Source organism: Sturnira hondurensis, unplaced genomic scaffold, assembly GCF_014824575.4.
Source record: "Sturnira hondurensis isolate 20B ecotype Veracruz unplaced genomic scaffold, ASM1482457v3 Scaffold0025376, whole genome shotgun sequence".
NCBI classification, from domain to species: Eukaryota; Metazoa; Chordata; class Mammalia; order Chiroptera; family Phyllostomidae; genus Sturnira; species Sturnira hondurensis.
In genome coordinates, this window is record NW_028098007.1 from 717,436 (window position 1) to 743,572 (window position 26,137).

At 46.9% G+C, this 26,137-nt stretch overlaps 1 protein-coding gene across 11 annotated transcripts in view; it reads right to left on the minus strand.

The window, feature by feature from the left end:
• Positions 1–26,137, minus strand: part of MAST2 (microtubule associated serine/threonine kinase 2) — a 162,462-nt gene that overhangs the window by 7,396 nt on the left and 128,929 nt on the right. For 7 of the 11 annotated variants that reach the window (XM_037039521.1, XM_037039522.1, XM_037039520.1 and 4 more), the window contains 14 exons: positions 25,362–25,453; positions 22,795–22,870; positions 20,266–20,286; positions 18,401–18,479; positions 16,127–16,281; positions 14,680–14,755; positions 11,978–12,187; positions 7,255–7,356; positions 5,085–5,217; positions 4,194–4,255; positions 3,856–3,941; positions 3,231–3,439; positions 2,077–2,215; positions 95–227 (listed from right to left, as the gene is read on the minus strand). In XM_037039521.1, coding sequence (XP_036895416.1) covers positions 95–227; positions 2,077–2,215; positions 3,231–3,439; positions 3,856–3,941; positions 4,194–4,255; positions 5,085–5,217; positions 7,255–7,356; positions 11,978–12,187; positions 14,680–14,755; positions 16,127–16,281; positions 18,401–18,479; positions 20,266–20,286; positions 22,795–22,870; positions 25,362–25,453 — 1,573 coding nt within the window. The remainder of the gene's footprint in view (positions 1–94; positions 228–2,076; positions 2,216–3,230; positions 3,440–3,855; positions 3,942–4,193; positions 4,256–5,084; positions 5,218–7,254; positions 7,357–11,977; positions 12,188–14,679; positions 14,756–16,126; positions 16,282–18,400; positions 18,480–20,265; positions 20,287–22,794; positions 22,871–25,361; positions 25,454–26,137) is intronic. The other 4 variants (XM_037039519.1, XM_037039527.1, XM_037039523.1 and 1 more) reach the window with 1 other exon arrangement.

The following is a 26,137-nucleotide window of genomic DNA, read 5'->3' on the forward strand; positions in this document are numbered from 1 at the left end:
TGTAACGTATACTCAACAGGGCAAGCACCCAGAACCTGGTCTTTATTCTGAGGCCTGGAATTCACCTCACAAGGTCTCGACCATCCCTCCTTACCTGCTTGTCCAGGAACTCCCGGGCATCCTTTTCAATGTGGCCCTCATACAAGTTTGTTGTCAGGCTCATGAGGCCAATTTTTGAAAGGCCAAAGTCAGTGAGCTTGATGTGGCCCAGGGATGTAATCAGGAGGCTGAGACACCAGAGAAACAGAAGGATGGGAGTTATTTCCTAGTTTCCTAAGAGTGCTGATTTGAGTATATGCTGCATTTTCCCACTCAGGCTTCCAAGGGGCTACTGTGGGCATTGGAAGGGAGCCAGGGAGCTGTCAGAGAACACAGGGCTCTGGCTTTGTGTTCTGTATTCTGTATCAGAAACCTGCTTCCCGCCCATCCCCCAACCCATTTCTGTTAATTGTCTTCCACTGGATTCTCTACTGGGGTCAGGTATCAGCCAGCTGAGAAACACTTCCACAGAGTGATCAGCCTCATCTAAGGATGTAGCCAGTCCCAGTTCCCTCTCCTCACCTGGGTTGCTCACAACACCCCTGACTCAGGGGCACATACCCTTGCCCCATGTCCACAGTTGGTCTTAGAAAGAAGGTTGGTTGGGAGAAACTAGAAATAAGATCTCACAAAGAATTCTCTTTCTTCTCTCTTTACGTACTCTGCATGAGCCATTTCATTTTGTGTGAAGGCTGCTCCCTGCCATCCCTTTATTCTATGATTTCCAAATCCGTATCTCTAGCCCACACTTCGAGAGCTTCATGTCTCCTAACTGCCCAGAAGCCTTACAACCACCACGAACTCAATGTGTCCAAAACAAGGTTGTGCTTCCTAACTGGTCCTCTTCTTCTTGGTAAAGAAGCTGTTACCAAAGCTCTGTTAACCACTGAGCTTTGTTATAAGTGCTTTATTGTTATTTACAAAAATATCTTGGCTCCTGAAAGGTTGTTAAGAGTAACTAATACAACAAAAGTAGGTATTATTACCTCCATTTTAAAAAGGAGGAACGTGAGGCTCAGAGAGGCTTAATTCACAGACTCCAGCTCAAGTTAACGAGTGGTCATCTGAACTCAGGTCTGTCTAATGACAAAGCCACTTTCCTCTACAGAGGCTCATCACCATGCGTCAGTCCCAAGCTAGAAATCTGGAAGAAATCGCAGACTCCTCTCTTGCTTCTCTCTGCATTGCCATCCCCACCTCACCACTTCCCTACTCCCCACTACCCGCTTTCTTCTCCATCTTGACTCTGTTCCAGTGCAGGCCTTGTTCTGGCCTTGCCCACTGCAGTGGTCTCTCCCTCTTTCTGCTGGCAAAGTGATCTCCCTAAATTAAAACAAAATCTGAGTGTGTCATTCTATCATACCTTTGGTTCATAAACATTTCAAAGACCTTTAGGACCCTTTAAAATAAAATTCAAACTTAACAAAAAGGCCCTTGATAATCTAGCCTACTTATAAGGCTTTAAGTAGCCTTACCTCTTACTACTCCAACAGACCGATCTCAGCTTCAGCCGCACTGTACCCTTTGTAGTTCCTGAATGGGCCACACCTATGTGCCTTTGCAAACCCGCTCCTCAGCTTCAGAAAGCTCCTCCACCTTCTTCCAACTGACTAACGCCTTCCGAGAAACAGGCTGTACAAATACATGTATTTCTGTCTCCCACACTAGACCAGAGGCTATTTTATAGCCCCAATAACATGCTTGGCACAGAGTCGGTGTCAGTAAATATCAGAACACTTGTTCAGCCATCTATTATATATGCTGATTCTTGTGTTCTTGCTTGGTTTCTGGAGTGGTACTCCTTAGTAACTCTCACATGGCCCAAAGCCTTACAGTGCCCCTGCTGGACCTTGCTGGCAAGGGTCTTTGCATCTGGGGTGGTCAGGGGAGAGGGTACTGGGCCTGGATGGATACCCACACGAGCACTGTTTTCCAGCAGCCATTCTGACACAGATTCAAACGTGTTGTGTTTGCCTCCACTTATGGAGAGAGCCAAAAGGAAGAACTGGGAACAAGGGGCTGAGACAGTGGGCATACTTGTCAGGCTTGAGGTCCCGGTGCACGATGCCATAGTTGTGTAAGTACTCCAGGGCTAGCACAGTTTCTGCAAAGTACAGACGCGCCATGTCCACAGGCAGGGCCCCGATGTTCTTCAGCAGAGTGGCACAGTCTCCTCCTGCAACAAGGGCAAGCCACCATGAGGGTCCAGTCTCTGCTCTAGATGGTCTCAGGCTTTCAGCCTCTAAGGCTGCACAGGAGACAGCATCATGGAAGACCTTGGGGTTAGGGACTGTGATTCTAGGCCCTCTGTTGCCGCCATGGATGGGAGACAGAATGTTCAGGGGGAGCAGGAGGTAGGCGAATGGCTGTCTAGGCCATTGTTCAGGCCAGAGAGGGGAGGAACCCCTTCATGCCTGTCCGTGATTTGTAGGGATAGGACCAAGTTACTTTAGGGTGGGATCCTGCATATTGTAAACACATCTGGCCGAGACATCAGCATTGTTCATTTATTTCCTTTCTGATGGCTGTCCTTTATTTTTTGAGTGAAGTAACACTGTAAACTCCCAGGATGCCCCACAAATTAAAAGGGGAGTGTTGTTCAGCTTCAACTTCAAGACTTAGGCAAAGTATCTTTGGAAGCTGTACTGGCATTGAGAAGGGGAGAAGACAGGCCACTGGCCAAGCTGCCCCACGATGCTCTTGTGTTCCATCCTGTGAGCATTTTGTGTGGCCTCTGGGGGTGGTCCCTTCACAAGTATCAGCAAGGGCAATGGCTTTCCTGTCTTCTGAGGGCCCAGAGGCAATCCTCCCAGTGTCCAACCCTGGGCTTTTGTGGCTAGGCCACCTCTCTTGTTCCTGTCTGGTGCCAGCAGCAGAGGCTGTGCAGACTCAGCGCCGCAGGAGTATACAGCCACTAGGCTGACACGTCCTGTCCCAGTGTGCCTCACATCGCACTTGACACCTGCAGCCTCCAGGTAGCTACTGCTGCAGAAGCCTCTTCCTGTGAGGGGCAGGGAGCTCTGTGCTCACTGTAGCCAAATGGCCTAAGACTCTAAGGCAGAAACCAATGGCACAGAGACAGGGAAGCTGGGGCCTGAAACTTTACCCCTAAACAAGCTATTGGTCCCGGGTCAAAGCTAAGTCTCAGCGTGTGCCTTGACGTCCACGCCAGGCCACCTTTCTCCGAGTACCTTCAACATACTCCATCACCATGCAGAGGTGGCGCTTGGTCTCAAAGGAGCAGAACATGCTGACCACAAAGGGGTTCTCGGCAAAAGTCAGGATGTCACGTTCCACGAAGGCCTGCTGGATCTGGTTCCGCAAGATCAGGTTCTGCTTGTTGATTTTCTTCATGGCGAAGCGTTGCCGGGCGGACTTGTGCCGCACCAGAAATACAGCCCTGGGAAACGCAGCCCACTCAGTCCTTCATGGACCCTCAGAGCCTGGGCTGCGCTCTCCACCACTCAGAGCCTGGGTGGCCAAACTCCCACCTCTAACAAAGGAGCAGAGCTATGCTCATCGATAAGAAGGATCTGGGCCCATGCCTACAGAGCTCTTCAATTTCCTGATATACCAAGTCCTGAGGACACAGCTCAACCCTTCCCCAGAGCTCAGTGGGAGGGGTGCTACCAACAAGAGTGAGGATAGCTTGGGAGAGGAACAATGCTCAGTTATTAGAGGAAACTGAACTCTTGCCCCTCCAGGAGGCTTTGGGGAAAGAGAGAGCCCATCCTGAGGCATCATATACTTCTAGAAGGAAGAGCCCAAGGGCTGACTTAACTCCAGTCCCGGCCACACCCTGACCCCTGCCTTTACCCATAGGCGCCATTGCTGATGAGCTTAATGGTTTCGAAGTCCTCTTCACAGGGTGTCTTTTTAGATGTCCGAGATGCCCCTCGGCCCTGGAAGATGAGGGAAAAGGCAAGAGGCAGGCATGCCTCTTAGGGCTCCTATGTTTAGGGAAGCTGTGGCCCCAGAATCAGCTCAGCTCTTGGCCCTGCTGCGGCCTCCTGCCCAGTCCTCCCCCGGAGCTGAATGACTTCTCAGGCATGCCCCCACCCCCTTCCTTCAGGCGTCCTATTCAAGAGAATGCAGGGCCCTTTGCTTCACAGGGCCCAGGCTCCAGGACTGGGGCGGGAGCAGAGGGTCTTCACCTCAACCGAATCATCCGTCTCTGGGGTATCAGGACTGTCATAGCTGCTCAACTGGGCCATTTCTAGAAACAAAGCAAGGACACAGAGAAGGATGTGCGTGGCACTGTCAGGCACCTCAGCAGTCCACTCATTACACGCCAGGTGCGTGCAGGGTGGGCACCGGTGCTCTGCAGCAGACCAGATGCAGATCTGGCCCTGCGCCCCTCCTCAGTGTGATCACAGCTTTTGAACTTGTTTGCCGATTACATGGCCACTCCTATTTCTAGAAGTCCAGAGCCATTACAAGGCCTGGCAAATTCTATAAAGCTTCCCCCAAACTTGGGACAATTGCCAGAAAATAGGGCCTGAAACTGGGCTCTGGGTCCCCATCCTGCTGGCTAAGACTCAGCTTTGCTGGATGGGGCCAGGAATCGGGGAAGACAGGATGATGAGAGAGCAGGGAGCAGGGATGCGGAAGCCCACAGTTCAGGCAGGGGCTCGGTGTGAAGGCCCGGAGAATGGAGATCATCTTCTGAAACAGAGTTAGGGCTGCCCCAGAGACATACAAGGACTTGTAAGGCGCCAGCAGGAGAGGTGGGCATGCAGAGGAAGTGAGCATTTTTACAAATGTGACTGTGGTCCTTTTGTTGTTAACCTCCTTTGACCTTTGGCTCTATATCCAGTCCAGCTAAGCCCCAGGCAGTCCAGGCTGGGCTATGTCAGGCTGATATGAGCAATTTTGAAGGAGGGGCTGTTTTATGACAAAGAACACAGGGTTCTTTCTATGGCCCTGAGGCCCCTGAGGCTGTGCCAGGTCCACGTCCAATCTAAGCCTCTTCTCCAAGTGCTTTCCCTGCTGTTAGAGCTTGTTGGCTGTTGGGCTTCTCTGCAGCCACTGGGTAGCATGCTTACCCTCAAGGGGATCCCGTGTGAGGCCCAGCTGGCTAATGATGTATCGGGGAATGTCACATTTAATCCCTTGTCCCACTTTGGCGTGGCCCTCAGCTGCTTCTAACAGGTGGTAGAACTCTTCAGGGTCAAACTCCTGTACCAGGGGAGAAAGGTAGTCAGTGACGAGAACCACAGAGGAGGGCCTCCTTGATTTTACGCCATACAGCCAGCACGGGACGAACAAGACTGTCCCTTTGTTTTGAGACACCCCTCCCCTTCACCTAGAAACATCATGATTCAGGGGCCATGAGCACAGGGACAAAGCAGTCTCACAGGGATACTTTCAGACTGGACATCCTGAGCATAAGCTGTCTCCCCAGCAGTAAGAACTAGAGCTGTTGATTTCAAAAAAGCTCAGCCCATTCCCCTGGTCCAAGGCCTTCCACCAGCCAGATGGCACTGTCAGGCATGTTTACACACAGTCCACAGGAGCAGCCCTGGCTCACTCTGCACTACGACTCGCAGTCCCAGTGGTGCAGGCATGCCTTCAGGTGTTTACTGAGCACCTCCTGTGTGCTAGGAGCTGGAGAGCCACGGGCATCCGAGCACAGCAGTCCTTGTCTGTATGGAGCACGTGCAATGGGGGTCCCGTGTGCTAACTGCCTAGGAAGTGCCACACTTGGGTCCAAACTCTGGTAACACTTTTGTAAATCACACCTTTATAAATGTGGTTTAAAAAAGTAAATCTGGCCCTGAGACTGGTGTGGGGTGTGGCTCAATGGTTTGGGCATCATCCTTCAAACTGAAAGGCTGCTGGTTCGATTCCCAGTCAGGACGTCATGGGCTAGGCCTCCGGTTGGGGGTGTGTGAGAGGCAACCAATCCATGTCTCTCTTGCACATCAATGTTTCTGTCCCTCTCTTTCTCCCTTCTATCTAAACAAACAAACAAACAAACAAACAAATAGCTTAAAAAAAGAAAATCTGTCACTTTCTTACCTACTTCAAGTGGCTTTGAAGTAGGGGTGTCGAACTCATTTTCACCAGGGACCACACCAGCCTCGAGGTTGCCTTCAAAAGGCTGAAATAAGTTTAGGACTGTCTAAATGTAACTTACTCTTTAACAGTTAAGGAGCTGAAGTTACGTTTGGCCCTTTGAAAGCAACCGTGAGGCTGATGTGGCCCCCAGTGAAAATGAGTTTGACACCTCTGTCCTAAAGGATAAATGCAAACTCCTAAGCCAGGCACCCAGCACTCTCTGTGAGCTTGTCACGGACTGCCTTCCAGGGTTATCCCTCACCAATTCTTCAAGCCTGGCCTGTGATGTGCTCCATGCCCCTTACCTGACAAACTCAGTTACCTTCACGTTGCTGAATAAGCTCCATGCCCCCCAGGGAGCTTTCACTGACCACCCATCCCAAGTTGGACTGGAGGACTTCGTCCCCACGTCCCCACTGCACCTTGTGCTTACCTCCCTTGCAACACTCCCTGCAGTATCATAACTATTATTTGTATGTCTTCAGGCCTTAGACCTAAGGCACTAAAAGACTAAGCCTAACTCCGCTACAGAGGAAGCATCTTAGGATCAGGGACTCAATTATACGTAAGTCTGTTTCTCCACTGTCTAGCATGAAGGCACTCAGGAAAGCGTTGCTGAATGATTAAATGAAGGACTCAACGTGTGCAAACAAAACTGGCCTTGCTCCTCACCCCTCAGACCCCCACTCACCAGGGACCTGCTCAGTGTGGGATGGGCCGGACTAGTATCTCTCCCTGCGGAGAGCCCTCAGGACCACCCAGCTTTCTCACAAGAACTTGTTGGCTCCCCGGTGCTTGCATACTGTAGTCAAATAAGGACTTCAGCAGCAGAAGCGGCAGTGGGTGCCATCAGCAGAATACTGTATTTTCCGGACTATAAGACGCACTATTCCCCGCCCCTCCAGATTTGGGCGGGATAATGGTTGTTCCAAATTTGGGAGGAATAATGCTGCTGTTGAGTTCTTTTTACATTTACATTGGTGAGATATTATGTTATTTATGTTATTAAATAATTTACCACATTTTTTGCTTCAAAAAATTTTCCCCCTCTAAAACCTAGGTGCATCTTATGGTCTGAAAACAACGGTACTGCCTCTATAGCCCCATTCCCACCTCTCCAGCCCCCACCCCCAACCCTCAGCAAAGTCCACTCACCAGGCATTCCAGGAGACGAGCTGGGCGGGCAATGACAATCATCAGCTTTTTCACCAGCTGCATCACAAACGCCACCTCTGAACTCTCTGAGCGCTCATGAGCCTATAAAGACAAAGGCTCCTTAAGCAATCCATTGGTCCAATGTGCCTGAGCTAAGCGGGATGGGGCTGGGCAAAGCTGTACTACAGGAAGAAACACTTGGTTGTATGGAGAGCTCTGCAAAGCCAAGAACTCTGAGCAGGCCATAGGGCTGTTGAGAGGGAGCAGGCTGTTCACTGGGAACCACGGGAGTTTTAGAGCCCTACATGACACCAAGGAATGTCACAGAGACACATCGCTTTACCTACTCCTCCATCCACAAGTTTCATTTATCCTCCAGACACCAGCTTACGGGGAAACTCTTAGGGAAGCCTTTCTGAGTGTTCAATTTTCACCCCAGACAGACGAGAACAGAGTCCTCCAAGCAGGAGAGTCAAGTGACCAGATAGGTGTTTTAGAAAGACCACTCTGGCTGGGGTGTAGATGATACACTAAAGAGGGCAAGCCCGAAGGCTGGAAAACCCATTAACCTGCAATAATATTATTGTAGATAAGGGGCACCAGGGAATCTCCCCCATTGCCAGGATGGGATGGGGAGGTTCTCGCACTGAGAACACCAAGAGCTAGAGAGATGAAGAGATAAGGCCTGAGTACGCCAAGAGCTAGTGGGATGACTGGATAGAGAAAGAAAGCCCTCCCCTCCCTATCCTCGTAGGAACCAGGGGCTTGAGCAGGAAGAGGGTGGGCTTTGGGATGGGAGTCCACTGTTCTCCTAGTTGGCACCTGAATAAACCTCTTTCCTTTTGCACCAGAACCTGTCTCACGAGTTTGATTTTTGCCACCACAGGCAGCTGCACCCACGTTGTTCAGTTTCAGTAACGCGGATGAAAAAGGCATAAATCCAGGCAGTAAGAATGGAGCGAAATGGACCGATTGGGGCCACTCCATCTACCACCTCAGAGGCAGAGGACTGAGTAGACCTGAGGGTGGATGAGCAGGAACAGAAGGTAACTGCAACTACAACTTTAGAGGGACATCAGCAGTTTAGGTGATGATAGGTAGAGAACACTGTGCATTTGGTTTTAGAGAAAAAGTAGGAAGGTGAAAACAAACTGTTTTGGACTTGCAGTGCTTGTACTAGGCACTTTCTCGAGCATTTGCTTGGCCTAGAATCCTTCCTCTTTCCTATGGGAACTGCTCTCCTTTCTAAGAGCCACATTTGTGTGTGTGGTATCACCTTTCCTCCCACCTCCAACAGCTGTCCAGCGTGGATTACTGTCCTAGGGATTAAAAACGGATGGAAAGACAACTGTTACTATTAGTGTGGCAGACTATATAACCTATTCTTGGGTGAAAAGAGATGGCCATATTCACCACAGAGATAGAGAAATAGAAGCACAGAGAAAAAGAGACGAGAGAGGGGGATCAATGCTTTCTGGGCTTTCAGAGGTTCTGGTTTCTAGTGCTGGTCCCTTCGTAAGGCCTGGTTGCATTTCTGTCTTTAGTTCTCCAAGACCCACCCCTTTTATAGTTAGTTCCCTTTCCCTGCTTGAGCTATTGAGTTGGCTTTCTATTACTTGTAACTGAAGAATACTACTGATCTGGGAAGGCAAAATGGAGGAGTCCAACAAGCAGGTGGGAACAAGAATCTGGAGCTCAGGAGAAGAGGGAGGAGCGCAGTCACATGTGGGGGTTCTCAGCATGCAGTGGGAGAACGTGAAGAAAAGAACGCAGAGACGGGGTGCCCAGGATGAGGCTCTGGAACATTAGATTTCAACAGACACGCAGAGGAGGGACTTGCGGAGGGGCAGCAAGAAAGCAGACTGGAGAGGACAGTGTCATGACAACTGGGGGTGGGGGATTCAGGAGAAGTACTCATTGTGTAAAGTTCTGCAGAGAGGTGAAGAAAGATGGGGACTAAAGGGTCACAGGATGTGGCAATTGGCCAGTTGATTCCTTGGTGACTTTTGCCTGAAACGGTTTTAATGGAATGGTGAGAGGGGAATGTAGGAGGTAGAAGACTGAGCAGTGGCTAGTTTGTAAGGAAAGAAATAGCAAATGAGGACCATTTGGAAAAAAAATGGCTATGAAATGAAGAGAGAGGCTGGGCACTTGATGAAATCTTGTTCATTCTTTTAAGACTTATCCCAAACATCAACTCTGGGAAGCCTCATCTAAGTCACTGTCCCCCCAACCCCCTCCCCTGCACACAAGAAAAACAAGAACTAACTGCTCCCTTTTCTATGTTCCCCCAGCCGTTTGCTCACACCACATGGTACCATCACGTTGTCTACAATTGGTTGTGTCTCTGCAGCCACACTGCAGGGCCTTGTGAAGAGAGGGGCTGGGTCTTCTTTCTTTTCTTCCCTCGAGTGCTAAGCCTAGCAAGGTGCCTCCTAGGAAGCAGATGTCAGTCAATGTTTGTTGACTAAGTGTTTGAAAATGTATGATCTTCAGCTCTGGGATAAGCCAAACCTGGTCTGGGGGTCTAGCTCTGCTACTTAAGAAATGTGTTTTCTTGGGCTGACATAGACCCTCAAAGCTTCGGTCTCCTCATCTGTAGATTTAGGGAACAATATTTTCCTCACAGTGTTGTTTAAAGATTAAGATGGATAAATTAAATGAGATGATGTAGTGTCTAGCATGTATAAAGTGTCCTATAAATGACAGTCATTTTTTGTTATTTTCAGTCTAAATCTTAACACCCCATTTCAATTTAAATCCATTCAGTGATTCCCCATGCCTTCCTGTTAAACTCTAAGCTTCTCACAAGGCCCCTCAACTTTTGCTGCCTCCCCACCCCATGCCTAATGCTTCACATTCATCTACAGCTTTGCCCTGCAGGAATCCTTCACTCCAGCCATGCCACACTACTTTATCTGTGGTCCCTGGACTGTACCAAGGTCCTTTACCCCTCTGAGAGGTTGTTCACACCGCTCCCTTGGTCTAGTAAACTCCTACTCACTCCTCAAGACTCGGCTTTTCCTGAACCCTCCACGTAGCGCCACCACATCCTCCTCTGTGCTCAGAACTGACCTTCAATCAGCAGTCATCAATCACACTTACTATAATAAACACAAGTGAGATAATTTCATGCAGCATTCAGTGTAGTGGCTAGCACACAGTACATTTAACAAATGATAGCTGTTATTTTTACTGTAAGTATGTGCTGATAGCTCTGTAACCCTAGTCACCAGTTAGAACCTGCAAAGAACTTTCTCTGCATTCCCGGGAACCGAGGATGCACCAACTCCATTTTCAGTGGTCTTCCTACTGCACCAAAAGCCCAGCCCCTGGGGGCAATGAGTCTGGGAAAATGCCTGAAGGTTTTGGGCAGCGCTCTGGCTACAGCATTTCAGATCGGCCTGAGATGCACAAGAAACCTTGGCAATCACGATGTTGGTCCTTCACCTGATGCTGCAAATTCCCGACTCCTACCCACTACTGAGCTGTTAGACAGGTATTTCTGAACAGAAACAATGAGCTGCCAATAATTTTCATGAGACTTTAGCTTCCTAAGGTCATATTTATACAAGGTTTAAACTTAAGTATTCTTTTGAAATCAGAAAAAAATTTTTCATAGAAGGAAGTACTTTCTCATCTATTAAATCAAAACTTCCTCACTGTAACTCTTGCTCAGTGGGCTAGTGTACCTTTTCGGGGACAGAGAACAATCTGCTACCTATTATATATGAAAACTTTCCCAATATTTGACAGTGATAATCATGATGATCCTCTTTAGTCATCCTTTCTCTAGATTCAACTATTTCCTACATTAAAAAAAAATGCCCTGCTCCTAATTTCTAGACTGATACACCGAAGTCCTGTTTGATCATTATCACTCAGTTCTCAGCTCAGTGGGCACTACACCGGAGCAAGGTCATGGGTCTGGAGGTAATGGGGGTCTGGACTGGGAAATACTCTAGAGACAGGAAGAGCCCTGAGGGCACAGGCACGTCTCCTCTCCCCGAAACTGAACTAACGATATAATTTGGGAGAACTTCGATCTCAGTGGAAAGGCACCTGCCTGCCTTAGTGGAGAGGCAGACAAGATGGCGAGCTCCCGAGCATGGAGCAGCGGTTACGAACTCAGTGTCTGTCTGGTCTCCACCACCTCTGGGTTACTTTACCTCCAGCCTCTCGGAGACTCTTCACCCTGGGGAGGATCAGGTCTCTCCAAGCTTAAGTCCTCATTAAATAACTTCTTACCAAGCAAGTAGAAAGTCAGCAAACAGTTAAACCCATTGTGCAGGCCTTGGGCCTGCCTTCCCTTGGTTCAGGAAAAACAGTTTGAAAGCCGTGCTTATACCAGTATTTCTACTAGAAGAGAGCTGCCCACAGCAACGAGGGCCACTTTATGGCTTGAGTTACAAAGCTCCTATGCAAATATTTATGAGCACTACCAAGTTGGTGCCTTGGGCAGAGTAATTAGAATCACAAGAAGAAAGGGCACACAGAACTGAGTTCTTCTGACACCAAACAGGCTCCCTCAGTGACGGTGGGGACTGAAGAAGAACCTAAGTCCATCAGTACCACACTTCAGGGTGGGCCTTAAACACCAGCAAGGAGGTGGCAAGCAGGCTGAGAAGACTGGGAACACCATTAATGCCCTAATCTTGGCTTAGGACTACCAATCCACTACCACATGGCTAATTCACCAGAGTTCCAGTACAAGGACACTCACATCTTGCAGAAGTTTCTCTAGATTCTCTTGAAGTTCGTAGAAGTACTGTGATGTAATGAGGCCACTCCGAGATTTATCCAGGCAGTCTCGAGCCATCTCTATCACTTGATGATGAATAAAGCTCAAGGCTCCATCTGCCAAGGGCAACACGCTGTCTGGAGCGTTGGAGGAAACGAACTCTGCTAGGCGCTCTTCCATTTGTGCGGTGGCCTGGGAATAAAAATAGGAAAGGTGACTTCCTTTCTAGTTCTAGCTCAGCTGGAACCAAGCCTGAAGGACCCAGTAACAGGCTAAGGGTGGGCTCTGTAGCCCTGGTTTCCTGATGTTCTATTTGGTGCATCTGATGATTGGAGATCTGAGAGGGTCACCCTCAGGTCAACTCAAACATTGTAATTGAGGCCCTCTCTCACCTGGCCTTGTCTACGCCCCCCAGCCTTGTTGGGCCTGCTCTTTTGCTCTCAGGACACTGAAGTGTTTGTTGTTCTCTTCCTTTATTACGCTGTTTCATGCCTCTGTCTGTTTATGCTGTCCCATGTGTAACTTTCTCACCCAGCAAACTCCTATGAGTCCTTCTAATCTCATTGCAAGCATCATCTCTCCTCTGGGAAGGTTTTTGATTCCGTCAGGCAAACCAGGGTTTTCTTTCCTCTGTGCTTCTACTGGCCCTCTCAGCTGCGTAAACTTAGTGAATGGACACTGACAGCTTCCAAACCTTCTGAACTGGGAACTCCTTCAAGTCAGAGAAAGTCTGATTTATCACTTGACCTCAGGACCCATCTGAGTGAGCCAAGCAGATGTCCAGAGAACGTTGACGAATGTGTGTACCTGCCTGCTCACGGGTCTGCACTCCCAGCAGAGCAGAAAGTGAGCCTGGCTCAGAGACCTCTGGGGGACCTAACTGCAGAGTCACATCAAAATGACAAACAGACATCAGTTAACATGCTCCTAGATGCCTATCTAGGTCTTGGTCTTTCTTCCTTTGCCACCAGATGGTGATTTCTGATTTCCAGTAAGTGTTTAGGGGTGTGTGTGTAAACATGTACATAGGTATACACATATACCACACACATATATACACATATATATGGTATGCATGTGGAGGGATGGAGAGAGGGAGAGGGAGCAGGAGAGGAGTAGGGGAGGAGAGAGGAAACTGGAAGGAATTCTAACACACCATCTCTAATGAAACAGTCCATCTTACATGAGGGACTTGGAGATAATGCCCATGAAACACAAACGTGCGATGCAGAGCGGCGACGTACCACCGAATGTAACAGGAGGAGGAAACGTATGAGATGCATTTCTAAACACTACACGCCCCCAAACTTCTTAACAAAGGAATAGCATTACAAAATGGTGTCCTAGCTGTACATTTTGCTGCTCTTCCTCTCCACGGCTGGTCAGCACAGACCACAGGGCACAGGCAGCAGAGAAACAACAGCTACTACTCACTGAGTGCTCACTATGTCCTGGGCACAGTTAGGAAAGCTTAGTGTTCGCTAATCTTCACAAACTTCCATGAGACAAATACTCTTATTATCCCAAATTACAGGTGAGGCAAGTAAAGCTCAGAGAAGTTAAACACTCTGTCCAGGGCCATATAGCCAGTGAATGGTAAAAGCAGATTTGAATCCAGCCAGTCTGGTTCCAGAACCTGTGCTCCTCCTACTGCTGCTTCACTATGTATGTCAAGAGGGAAAGCCCAAAGTCTTCACACCTTCGCACTCTGCCACCCACGTGTGTCCAGGAGGCTGTACCTGAGCCTAGAAAAAAGATACTCTCTGGAGGGGCAGGGAACCACCCATGGCAGACCCAGGGGTAGATACAGATACAGACCAATGGGAAGACCCAGGGGCGTCTGAACAGGGGGTGCAGGAGGCTGAGGACTCCCTCTCCCTGCCGTCATGGATGGGGCGCCCACGTCAGTGCCCTGGCTCTCTGTTGGACAGAGCTGGCTGTGTTCAGCAGAAACGGCCCATCACTAGAAGGCCAGGTCAGAGTGACAGGCACACGGTGCTCAAAAAGAAACACAAGTGGGAAGCAAGGTCCTGGCTCCACATACAAGGAGGTTGGTGGCCAAACTGCAGAGTCGCGAAGATCATTTCTCAAGTATCTCCGGACAGTGTCCTACTTTCCTCCCTGAGCATTTTCCTGCCTGAAAACACGAACCCCGCTGTCAGTGGGCAGCCCTGAGACCTGTCGCCCACATTACTGCTCCTTCCGGCCAGCTTCCCAGCCAAGCACATCTGTCTGTGCACTCTTTTGTGCCCAGCAAGGAGGTGCTGCTTATGAAATGTGCACAAACGAAGGTTGCCCTCTTGGAGGGCAAACCCCATTCTGGGGGAACTCTGACTCATAGGTCCTGATGCACTTGGTGAGAAATGAGATCTCCAATTCTTTCTTTCCCACTAATACATAGTGGATTGCTTCTTGACATTTCCCTCTAGATCCCTCTCCCTCCGAGGAGCGAAGAAATAGAGGCCCTACAAGTACACTCCTTAACTTACAGTCCCCTGTGCCTTCCTCTTCCCCAGCAGTCTGGAAGCCCTTGTGCCTGCATCCTCCTCTCCTCTGGTGCCTTCTGCTCTTCTTAATTATCTCTGGAGACTGCACTCCATCCCCTCACTCTAGTCTCCCTGTTAGGGCTGGCGTAGGCAGCCATCCTCAGACACATTACCAATCTCCTTTAAAATGGATCTTACCTTGGGGAATCTTTCTTTGTATACATGATTCATCATTATTATTTCACTGTCAAAGGAAACTGGGGACCGTCCAGGACTAAATAAGAACGAAACAATTGCGTTACTTTAGTGCCATGGAACTTTTGAGAAAAAAGATGGCCCTTCCCAGAACCCCTGCCCTCCCACTGTCCCCAGTACCCACATGCTCCCACCTTAATGAGTGCTGAGGTCTAGAGCCTTCCTTATTCCTGGAGTGAGCCACACCCTCAGCTCAATGATGGTATCTGTGGCTAGGCTACCTTCCTACAAGAAGCCTGGCCTTTAAAAGACCTCTCTGCCAGGGCCTGAAAAGGCCTACAGCCCAGGAGACCAATCCTGAGCCTGCTGGTTTCTAGGGTGACCTCCCTCAGAACAGGACTCTCTGGGTCTTCTTCACTTTGGCCAGTGGAGTCAGGTATACTCAGCATGTTTTAGGCATCAAATAAAATCAAACCACCACCAAAACACCAGAGAAAGACAGTGTATACCTGTATATTTTTCCAAACAAGCTGCAGCCAATGGGGGCTAACTCAGGCTCTGACCTGGGGCACAAATGAGGCCCCAACAGATGGGCCACAAACAGATGATATATTATAGAATTGCATACCTGAAGCCTATATAATTTTATTAAACAGTATTAGCCCAATAAATTCAATAATTTTTTTTAAAAAGCCATGCTCATCTTAATTTATATCATCTTCCATCACCTGGGATTTTGGCATAGCTTTACTAGCTAATGCCAAAGAGAAGAGCCAATTAATAGTCTAGGAGGAGTTCACTGATAAAAAAGCTGTTAAGGTGTGGTTAGATGAGCCCAGGTTATCCAGGAAAGTGAGACAGAGTCAGATGGGCATGAAAGTCTCCCTTTGAAATGGCTTCTTCCTCGAGTCAGCCACATGAGTCTTCAGCAGCAACTTTCTTAGCTGGCCTTGTTCATATACCATGAGCCTCTGAGATCTGCAGCCAGGTAACCATCAGAATAGACGCTACTACTCTCCTGTTACTAAATGGACTCTAAAGAGCATTTCTACTGCTAACCACTTTCAAAGGGAGAAAGTGGGGACCACTCGACACCATTATCAGGTACCTCCTAGGGAGGTGAACTGAACTGTACCCAAAGCCAAAAAATCTTGAGCTTCACTTCACGTCAAGTTGTGCCAATGTGCTATGCCAGAGGTTGACAAACTATGGCCCCAACACCAATTCTGGCCCACTGCCTGCTTCTGTACATCCAACTCACATAATGTCTGAGGATGCTTTCTTACTACAACAGCAGAATTAAATAGATGCCATAGATATGGTATTGCCTGCAAAACCTGAATTATTTACTATCTTGCCCTTTATAAAGTAAGTTTGCTGACTCCTGTGCTGTGCACACAAGCTGAGCTCCACAAGTCCTGGGGCTCACCAAGCAGAGAGCACCCCTTACCTGAGGCTGCGGGAGCGGGGTCGCATGGCTGGGGACTGCCGTCCCTCCTCGTCTGGCACACTCTCTGTGCTGAAATGCTTTGTCAAAAAGTGCAGCTCATCAGCTGTGGGCTGGAAGGGCAACTGGTGTAACTTTTCCTGCGAGGAGCATGATGACTAGAGGGGAAAATGTTTAAAAACCAGCATTAAAGGCATGTCTGACGACAGTCCCGGAATGAAGAAGAACTGAAAAAGGTCAGGGCCACCCCAGTCAATGCAAACCCAGAGTCAACCCAAAGCAGGCATTTTTTCCATGGCTCCCATTAGCCTCCACTGTGCATGATCCCATTCATCTCTACCCTTGCAGGCCCTGGGAGGTCATGTGATATGAGAGCACTACTCAGAAAGCTTCTTTAGGTGGCAAAAGCAGATTCTTCTGCATGGAGCCTTGGCCCTCACTGAAGCTTTTGGCTAGTTGTGATGGCAAGTATTTAATAAATCATGCTTTCTGGCTTAGGAAATTGGTATGCTCGGCCTACAAATGCTGTCCCCTGATGAGAACCTTTCAGAACCTTTCCCTTCCAGAACCCTCAGGATGGTTCAGCAATATTTCCTTTTGGCCGTTTATCCAGAGGACAACTGGCTTTACTGAGTCTGTGCAGGCTGTTCCCAGACTCTGGGGAACAAAATCCAGGCAACAAAATCCAGCAGGGAAGAAAAGGACTTTGGATCTAGATCGCTTTTAGACTTCTAAAAGATCAGACTTGACCTGAAAACAACGAAGAATTCTAAATATTGCCCAATGGCTGAGATTCTAGACAAGAGCCCACTGCCAATCACAACGGACTCCTGAGGGAAGGGAGTGGTACTGCTCCAGGCATTCCACAGGTGTAGCCATGGCTGCGGCAGCCAGGACCAGTGAACGCTCCTGTCCGGCTAAGAGGCCAGGCAAGTCTAACACCACTGGCCCAACTTCTGTTCACCCACTGATACAGGATCTGGGTTGAAATAGCTAAATCCATGTAGTCAAACTTCAGCACCACACTGAGAGAACTCTGTTGCTAATGTGAGCCTCAATACCAAGTGAGAAATTTAAAAAAAATTTTTTTTGGCTAACAGTGCATACTTCTCTCATGGAATACTGTCATATATGAAGTTGTGAACAGCCAGTGAAATGTCTCCACAGAGCTCTGTTTTGGCCACAGTTTTTAAATGATTTGGATAGAAATTTCAAAAAGTATCTTCACCTAACCATAGCTAACATAAAGCAAAATTGGTAAAATATCCCACTAAAATAAGCTGGAGTGACGGATTGGGTCTACTGAAATTTATTGAACAGAATACATACATATCCAATATAAATGACTCTACCGTGGGTCTAAAAAACACCTGTTTGAGTAAAGAATTATGGGGAAAGGGGTATTTAATAAGGAAAGATCTGAAGCTTAACAGCTACCAAAAGACCAATTAGATCTTTGGATTAATTTAAGAGTAACATCAAGGTCAAGGGAGGAAACGATAGTCCTTTAACCTTCTTGGGATTCATGAACACAGACACACTAAGCTTAGAAGACCTGAAGAATGATGGAAAAGTCAGGGAACAGGTCACCCAATCAGTGGCCTGATTTTACACAGCCTGCAAAGCCTAAAATACTTACCATTTGGCCCTTCACAAAAAAGTTTCCCAACCCTGTCATCCCAACTTTAAGAGTTGCTTAATGAGGAAGACTCATTTTAGGGTCACTTCTGCACAATAGAAATTAGGACATTTGTTGTGTTTTTAGAGAAGGGCTCAGCTTTTTTTCTGAGACACATTACATAACAATCATCCTTCTGTCCTTTTTTGAAAGGAAAAGGTGAAAAGGGAGAAGAAGGGAATATCAAGCTTTGGGATACCAAAGGGGTTACCTGCTCTTAGTTGCAGTCCTAGAAATAAGGGGAGAGAATAAGAGAGATCCTTGAACCATGCTTAGGAGTCCCACTGCCTGGTCTCACTGGCAAAGCAGAACTCCCTCCTTAAGCCCGCCTGATTCCACCAGGAGTAACTGATGCCCAGAGAGCACCCTGGCTATTTCTTTCCAAAGGTATTTTTGTTTTTTAAATGGATCTGGCTATGGCTGTAAACAGCCACCAGCCCTCTGTCCCACTCAGCCTTATCCCTAAGCAACTTCTTTGTGTTTGGCTTTAGAGGAAAAGTTGAGAAACATTTTGCAACAAGATAGGGATAGACAACAATAATTTGTAGAGAATTATTTCCTAAGGATGAGGAGGTACAGCCACAGATCTGGCTACTTACTGAGACAGTAGAGCTAGGAGTGTTGGTTCCATAGCCTGAAGAAGGTAAAGAGGCCAAAGACCAGCGCCGCCCATCGGTCCTATGTAAGAAAAGACTATTAGACAGTTTCTACAGGACCCCACCCTGAGCCTTGGATCTGCCCATCTTTCCATCAGTATTATTTTGGGTAGTTGGTTCACTTTCTTGTCTCAAGACAGCACTGCTTAGTCTAGTCCACACTTTCATGTCTCTCTCCTACATGGGCCTATTGTGTGTCTTCCACTGCAAAGACAGACATCTCTTGACTACAAAGGAGTTCTTTTCTTTGATTTCAAGTAACAGAAGAGAGCACCTGTTATGCAATACTGTCGTTTAAACTCCCAACTTAATCACTTTGGGAAAGCAATGACAGAGGATACCAGCTAAAGGTATCATCACAAGGAGAGAACTGCCACTCATCTAGCTATTCCCTCTTTTGAAGGCTCCATGTGAAGGGCTTTCCGGTCTTTCCCAGGCCACTGGGCTGACAACCATCTGGGTCTCAGTATGAATCAATCAGTGGCTAACAGTCAAAGGCTACCTAGGATCCAGTGGGAGCCACAAAACCAGTGTTTGAGAATGTGTGCCAAAGAGTGACAGTACATTATGAGGCAGGAGTGAGGTAGCACAGCATCAGTTGTACATGAGGCTTTGGGGGCAGGCTTCCTGCTGCTCTTGGAAGGATGCACCCTTAAGTCTAATCATAAAGAACCACAGTAGGATCCTTGGAAAAAAAAAAAGAAGAAAAGAAAAGAAAGATCAAGCAGCTATCTGGTTTGAAGCTTTTATAACACGGACAACTGATTCTTTTCTGGACTCTGGATTCTTTTCTGGATGTGCTGTAACATGAGTGTTCTTTCTTGCAGAGCTTGGGCGTAGAGCCCACTCTGGTTGAAGTTCAAGAAAAACTTCTTTGCTGCTACCCACAGAACCTCAGAACATTAGCAATGGAGGACCTTTAGGAGTTATGTTCCATAACCTCAGTCTCAGAGAAAACATTAAAACCCAGAGGTTTGTGTGATTTGTTTCAGGCTTCATAGCTAAGGGGTGTGGAGGGAGAAATGGAGAGGAAGGAGAAAAAAGAGAAATCGATTTTTTTTAGGGCTTCTTTTGAAGCCCCTTTCCCTCCCCCAGTACCCCACACTCTGTAAGGGGCAGTCCCAGTTCCATGCCACATGCACATGACTCCAACTCCATGCCACCCAGGCAGCCAGCTCTGCTGGAACCCAGTCTCTGAGGCAAAGAACTGTCCAGGAGACTGCTCAAACATGAGGTTCTTTCCGACCTCTTTGTTGAGTCCTCAGTCCTGGGAGCTCTACACAGACAGTAATTCCAAGAAAACAAAGCTCAGCAAAGATGGACTAGTCTAAATGGGAAGGGATTTCCCGAACCCTTGTCAAATACACCTTTTCACAGGTGATTTTTCCTCCTTTAGTTAGAAATGGAAACCAATTGCATAGCAACTTTTTTTTTCTTTTTTTTAAACTGAAGAGCAGGGACTACCAGAGTCAGAAAGAAATGCCACTAAAGGATGTTTTCATTTCCTCTGCCTGGTCACCTCAATGGGCAACTGAGGAAAGTTGTGGGAATGAGGGTGACTTGTCCCTAGGCTGAGAAGCCTTAAACTATTTAGCAATTCCTGCCTCCAAACATATGAGCTCTGAGCCTTGGTTCCAGCAGGTGGAGGGGGTTCTCTTAGGGCCTCTCTGCTAGTTACAAAAGGCCAAATGTTTCTACCCACAGCCAGGGAAGACTCGTCACAATCAGCTCTCACCACGCACAAAACCATTTTGTCTGGCCATGCATAGCAGTTTCCCAGCCCCTCACCCCACCACGTCCGCTATTACCTGTCTGCTCTGTGGCCATGGCTGTAGTAAAAAGACATACATTATGGTGAGAATCAAAGGAGTCTGGACAGACTGATTTGTTTGGCCCCTGGCATTTGGTCAAGCTTGGCAAAGGTGGTCTTTCTGTTTAGAAACTTATGGAATTTGAAGTCAAATTGTAGAACTGACCGGTCTATTGTTAGCATGGCATTAAATCTGTGTTTTGTGTGATATTCCAAACTGATGTGATCCTGTAAGGCTCAAGTCTGACCTCAGTAATCAAGGAAACACATTTTTTAGGTACTTTGGCAGGGTTGAATCTTCCTTCCCAGTCCACTGATACTTAGCTGTTTTCCCTACTATGTCCTATTATAAGAGGATAGTCCAGGGTTCCATGACCCATGCCTATGCCTCAAACTTAAAGCCACCAGGCATACACTGTTTGGATCTCAGTAGTAAACAGCCCCTAGCTGACCCTACTCCAAAAACCCAGGGAATGAAGTAGATACACAGGCACCAATGGAACATACTATCCCATCTGCCCTGAATAGTCTACACACCTGTGTCCTCATTCCCAACATGGCAGGCCCTTTCTTATCCTTCATGTCTTAGTTTGAAAGTCAGTCCTCCAGAGAGGCCTTCTACTGTCCACCCAGTATAGATTCTCCAGCCCCATTCTCCTCCTATACTTTCATATAGCATCATGTTCTTTCCCTCCATGGTACTCGTCAGTTTTCAGCTATGTATTTGCTTGTTTGCTTGTTCATTATTCTTCCCCACCACTCATTCAGTCAATAAGCACTGACTAAGTGCTCACTACAGACCAGGAGACACAGTTTTCAATATATTAAGGAACCTCTACTAAAGGTACTTTTATTCTGGTTGAGGGGAATAGAAAACAAGCCAATAAGAAAACATCAGGTATTAAATGGTACTAGCTTGAAGATTAAAACGAATCATTTGATGAAGGACCCATCAGGTTTCCCTGGTATTGTGTGGTTCGGGAAGGCCTCTGTGGAGTTGACATTTGAGATATTTAAGATGAGAAACAAAAGACAAGAAATGAGAAATGAGTTAACTAGGTGAAGACCCAAGGGAACAGCATTACTTACAATGGGAACAACAGCTCCACATACTCTTCTAAATCTACTAAGTTTCAAGAAAGTAGGAGTTATATCTATATAACTAAGTACCCAGTACAGTGCCTGGGAATACTAGGTGCTCAGTAAACATTTACTGAGTGAGTGGGAAGTGACTCGATGCCACTTATCAAGATCAGTCACAGGCCTTGCTGTCCCCTAATCTGAGGCTACAGTTCACACGTAGTCAAGGCAGGGAGTTTGGGATGAGTAGGACTTGCCAGCTGGGCTGGAAAAACAAATGCACCAATACAACATATTTGTATACTGTCAGGGGCTCCTACTCAGATCCTTGGTTAACTAACTGGAAGTCACACAGAGGAGGAGAGATGAGTCCTCGAGACAAACTCAGACAACATTTGTGCAGAACCAGGTAACGGAGTCAGAAGGGGCACTGGCACCCAAATCAGTAACCAAACATCTCCCAACCTGTCCATGTTTTTTCAGCTATACAGAACCCTAAAGAGGAAAGGGGTGATTTGTTTCTGTGTTGTCATTTGAATAGTGAGTTAATGCTAGATTTCAGAGAATCTGCTCTTTTCTATTGTCTCTTTTCAAAAAGCAGTTTAAGTGTAGAATTTGGGTCAAGCTGCGCACACCATTCTCTATTCATTAAATCTGTTTAGCACATAAGGTTATTTCTTCCAAATCTGGAGCCATGATTTTTTCTTAATGCCAGAGACCGACTCTAACTGAGTATTTTCTAGAAGATGTTCCAAAAAGTAAATCACTTGTCTGTGGAGTCTTGGCATGTGGTTTGGACGGACTCATTTCAGTCAGCTCGGTACTTCTCCAGGAGCCAGGTGATACCCTGGCAATGGGCCAAGCTGTCAGGACTGTGCTCATGTGCCAGAGATGAACTTCTATCGCTTCCAGAGACTTGAAATGTGAGGAAGACTATAAGGACGGTTCTGTAACACACCAAGTCTTTGTAAACCATGGAAAAATAAGTCAAGACCGATAGTCTCTTGATCCCCAAGGAGAGGAGGCATATAAGGCCCATTCCGGCTCCTTGGGACAGGCTGAATTAGAGGAGTAAAAAGATATCTTTGGGTCCTCCTGGGAAGAGAACCCATCTTCCCCCTTCATCGATCATGCTAAGAATAGCTCTCAATCGAGAGTATAATGTTTTGGCATACACCCCTCAGGAAAACCCAGGACACGTGCTTAGAATTATAAAAATAAATTCACACCTAATATTGATTCACCCACCCAAACATTCCAATGCAATACCTACAGCACAGAGAAAGCAAAACTTGAACCTAGGTGAGGAAGGCAGGAAAGAGTTTTGGTAGTTGGTGGCCCAAGGTAACACACTTGGGAGGGTGGTCAGAGGAGGAAGCTGACGCTAATTGATGTTCACACAAGTGTCACGCATGCCAGTCACAACGGAGGTTTTCTATCAACTTACCTACGGGCTGAAACAAAGGAAAAGTGAGCGGGTGCATTTGGAGAGAAATTCCGGGGGCTGTCCAAAGGACTGTTACCTGAGGGAAGGAAAGTGAACCCTTTGTGAGATTTGTTTCAGAGAAGGGTTAAGACAACCTTTAGGGAAGAAATCTGCCCCGAGCATTGGCAATTAGCACATAGGGTTATTTTTTCAGGACCACCATTAGTTTAATGATGCTCTTTGTAGAAGATTGTCAGCCCAGAGGTTTCTCCTTTGTTCCCAAGTTGCGTTTAACCATCTCTGTCTCCCAAACATCCATTCTAGATGCACCAGTGACTTCCAATTTCTTGCCCTCTTAGGAAGACCTCAGGTTCCAATATGCCTAGCTGAGTTAACTCAACTTCCAATGGCTTGAAGAACTCATTCAGTACAGAAGGCATGACCAAATACTCAAACATTCCTCAAAGGGCACCAGGACTCCTGCTCCAAAAGTCTCTTATAAGTAATCTCTGCACACTGTGTCCAAGGGGCTAACCCAGAAATACGTGTGCTTAAGAGAAACTGAAGCTCTCAGGTGGGGACTTAGTACAGCAGTGTTCCTTCAAATAGTCCACACACAAGGCCTCCAAGTCTGCCCAGCAGACTTAGTGTAGGAATTATTCTCATCTCTTTATTACTCTTCACATGTACCCTGTAACTTGCTGACTTACAGCTCAGAAACTTTGAACAAAACTGGGTGCTTACCTTTGCACTAGTCACAACAGTTCTCAAACCTAAGTCTGCCATACTTCTCTGATGTAACTTCCAGCTAGGGGCTGGTTATCAGGAGTTCCCAGCTGGCAGAAGCTATCAATGTGTTCCAGGATCTGTGAGATCTGTGGATGTGACTGATGTGAAGTTTGATCTGTATGGAACAATCAGTGCTGCCTTTCTCACCACCTGGGTAAGTATGGGGCCTACATCCATGAACTGGGCTTTTAAATCAGTTCTGCTCCCTTGATCTGAGGTCTGCCTGGATTTTCTGCAGCAATTTGAGGAAAGATAATAATGATAGCTAACATTTATGATGATAATAACTAAGCATGTTACAGATACTAACGCAAAGCTAGAGTCCACAGACCCAGGCAGGCTGAAAAGGCTAGATGATGTTCTCAATCAAAGCCACTTGAGTAGGGAAGATTTAGTCCCAAACTGTGACTGCCAGGAATCTAAATAGAGAGATAATCATCTCAGAGAGGAGCAGCCAGCAGTAATTACCGCTCAGTACTCATGTTACAGCTGGGAAACTATGTACAAGGTCTAGATGTGCTAAATTTACTTCTATATGATGAAAAGGCCAGGTCAGATATAGGCCGAGTTTTCACAAAGTTCCAGGGTAGAATGTGCTCTCTGAGCTAATGTATAACCCAGTCAATTTTTCGGCTAAGTACCTAGGCACAGTAAGATTTTTGCTTTAAAGGCCAAGTATGGCTTCAGTTCCCTGGGTCCTCCTCCCATGCTCTTGGTGGTGTCTTCTAATGCAAGAGTTAGTATTTGAGAGTTTAAATGATTCTTGGAAAAGGGCCACAAGCACACTCAACAGCTCAATCTGGGCCCAGTAAAGTGAGACCCTTCTATCAAGGACAATGATCAATTTCAGAATTGCCAGACTCTCAAGGTGCTCGAACTACACCACATGTACCCTCACTTCCTCTCTGCCAAAGACACAGTAAACTGTGAGCAAAGAGACAAACTCAAGTGCAACATACCTGTCTTTGTTTTGCTGCTTTGGTATTCTTTTACTGCCCAAAGACAGACAAGGCCCATGGCTTACCAAACCCAGGCAGCCAGCTCTGAATGGCTTCCTGTGGTGTCAAGTCTGCTCCACTGCCCTTATACCTAGGTCTGGAACTTCCACCGCAAACAGTGTAGCAATGAACAGTACAGCAGTGCAGGCATCCTTTCAACACCCAAGTCACCTCATCTGGTTCCTCTGGGATACAAGAATACACGTCCAGAGCAAAATACATGGCTAATGCAAATGAGGTCTTCTGCCTTATAATTTTTATAGATTCCTCAGCCAGAGGCAAGTAACTCCGTAGGAGCCCATGTGGAGCAGAGTCTGAAAGCATGCGGTCATTTGCTTCAATTTCAGTATGACGACATGAAACAAATATTTCTCTCACTTTTGTTAACTCCTGTTCTAACAGAGGGAAAGTTAACAGAAGTCCCATTAGGCAGAAAATCATCACTGTGAGCTTTAATCCAGGGCATGGTAGGCGAAATGTTAATGGAGCCCTTATCACACGGCCCGATAACTGCAGCCATAACATGCTCCTAATACAGTAGAACAGAGGCTATGGCCCCAGGATACATACCTAGCTCCAAGATAAGCACAAGACGAAAAAAAATGTGGACAGGTCAAGGCAAGAAACAACTAAATCAAAAACAGACTGAACACATTCTCCCATAGAAAGCATGCTCATGAGCTCTGTATGCTTCAGTCAGAAAATGAAGTGACAGTGTAATGTGCTGAACTATAAAAAGTAAGAAGGAGAAAAGAAATTAGGCATCTTTCATTCCACCTTTCTTAACCTTCAAGCACTCACCTGTGTGGCCATGGAGTGGTGAGTGCGGCCGTGGTAGTGTAGGTGACGTGCTAGAGGTCACAATCAAACTCTTACGGTTACTTGTCCGACAACTGCAACGAAAGCACAAATGTTAGTTATGACAGAGCCACCACGAGCCCAGAGGCCTTGAATGGCTATGGAGGAACAAAAGACTGACACCATTCCACGGACTGAGCAGCACATTGTTTCTTACTGGGTTAGCAACTACTGTTTGCACCAGTGAAATCTGGTAACTCACTGTGTTCCACCTCAGAATAACTTTTATCGTTGTTTAACTTTTACTTTGTATTTCCACTGCCATTTTGGCTTTTGCATCCCAAGCAAACACAAGGAACCCCCTAAGGGTAACAGTCATTTCTTAAACGGTATATAATGATGAATAACCACTGCAAATTTGAGTTAGAAAACAAAATCACAAGTCATGGGCTACATATTCTCATCTCTCCTAAAAATTAATGTTCTAGCCATAAAAACAAAACTATTAACCTAATCTATTTTTTATTTTTTAATGAAATTTTTTATGAAAAAAAATTTAATGGCTTAATCCATGAATTAAGTAATATTCTCATATCACCATACATTTCAAAACAGGCCTGGGTTCCTTCTAAAGTTGGTTTTCTATTACATGTTAATGCCTGAGGCTTTTTCTTGTGGTTAGAGTAAACCAGGTCAGGATGGAAAGCCATTTCATGCTCCACCTGCTGCTGCTGAAAAGTGTGTAAACATTTATTTGAAAGTCAGCCTATCTTTTAAAG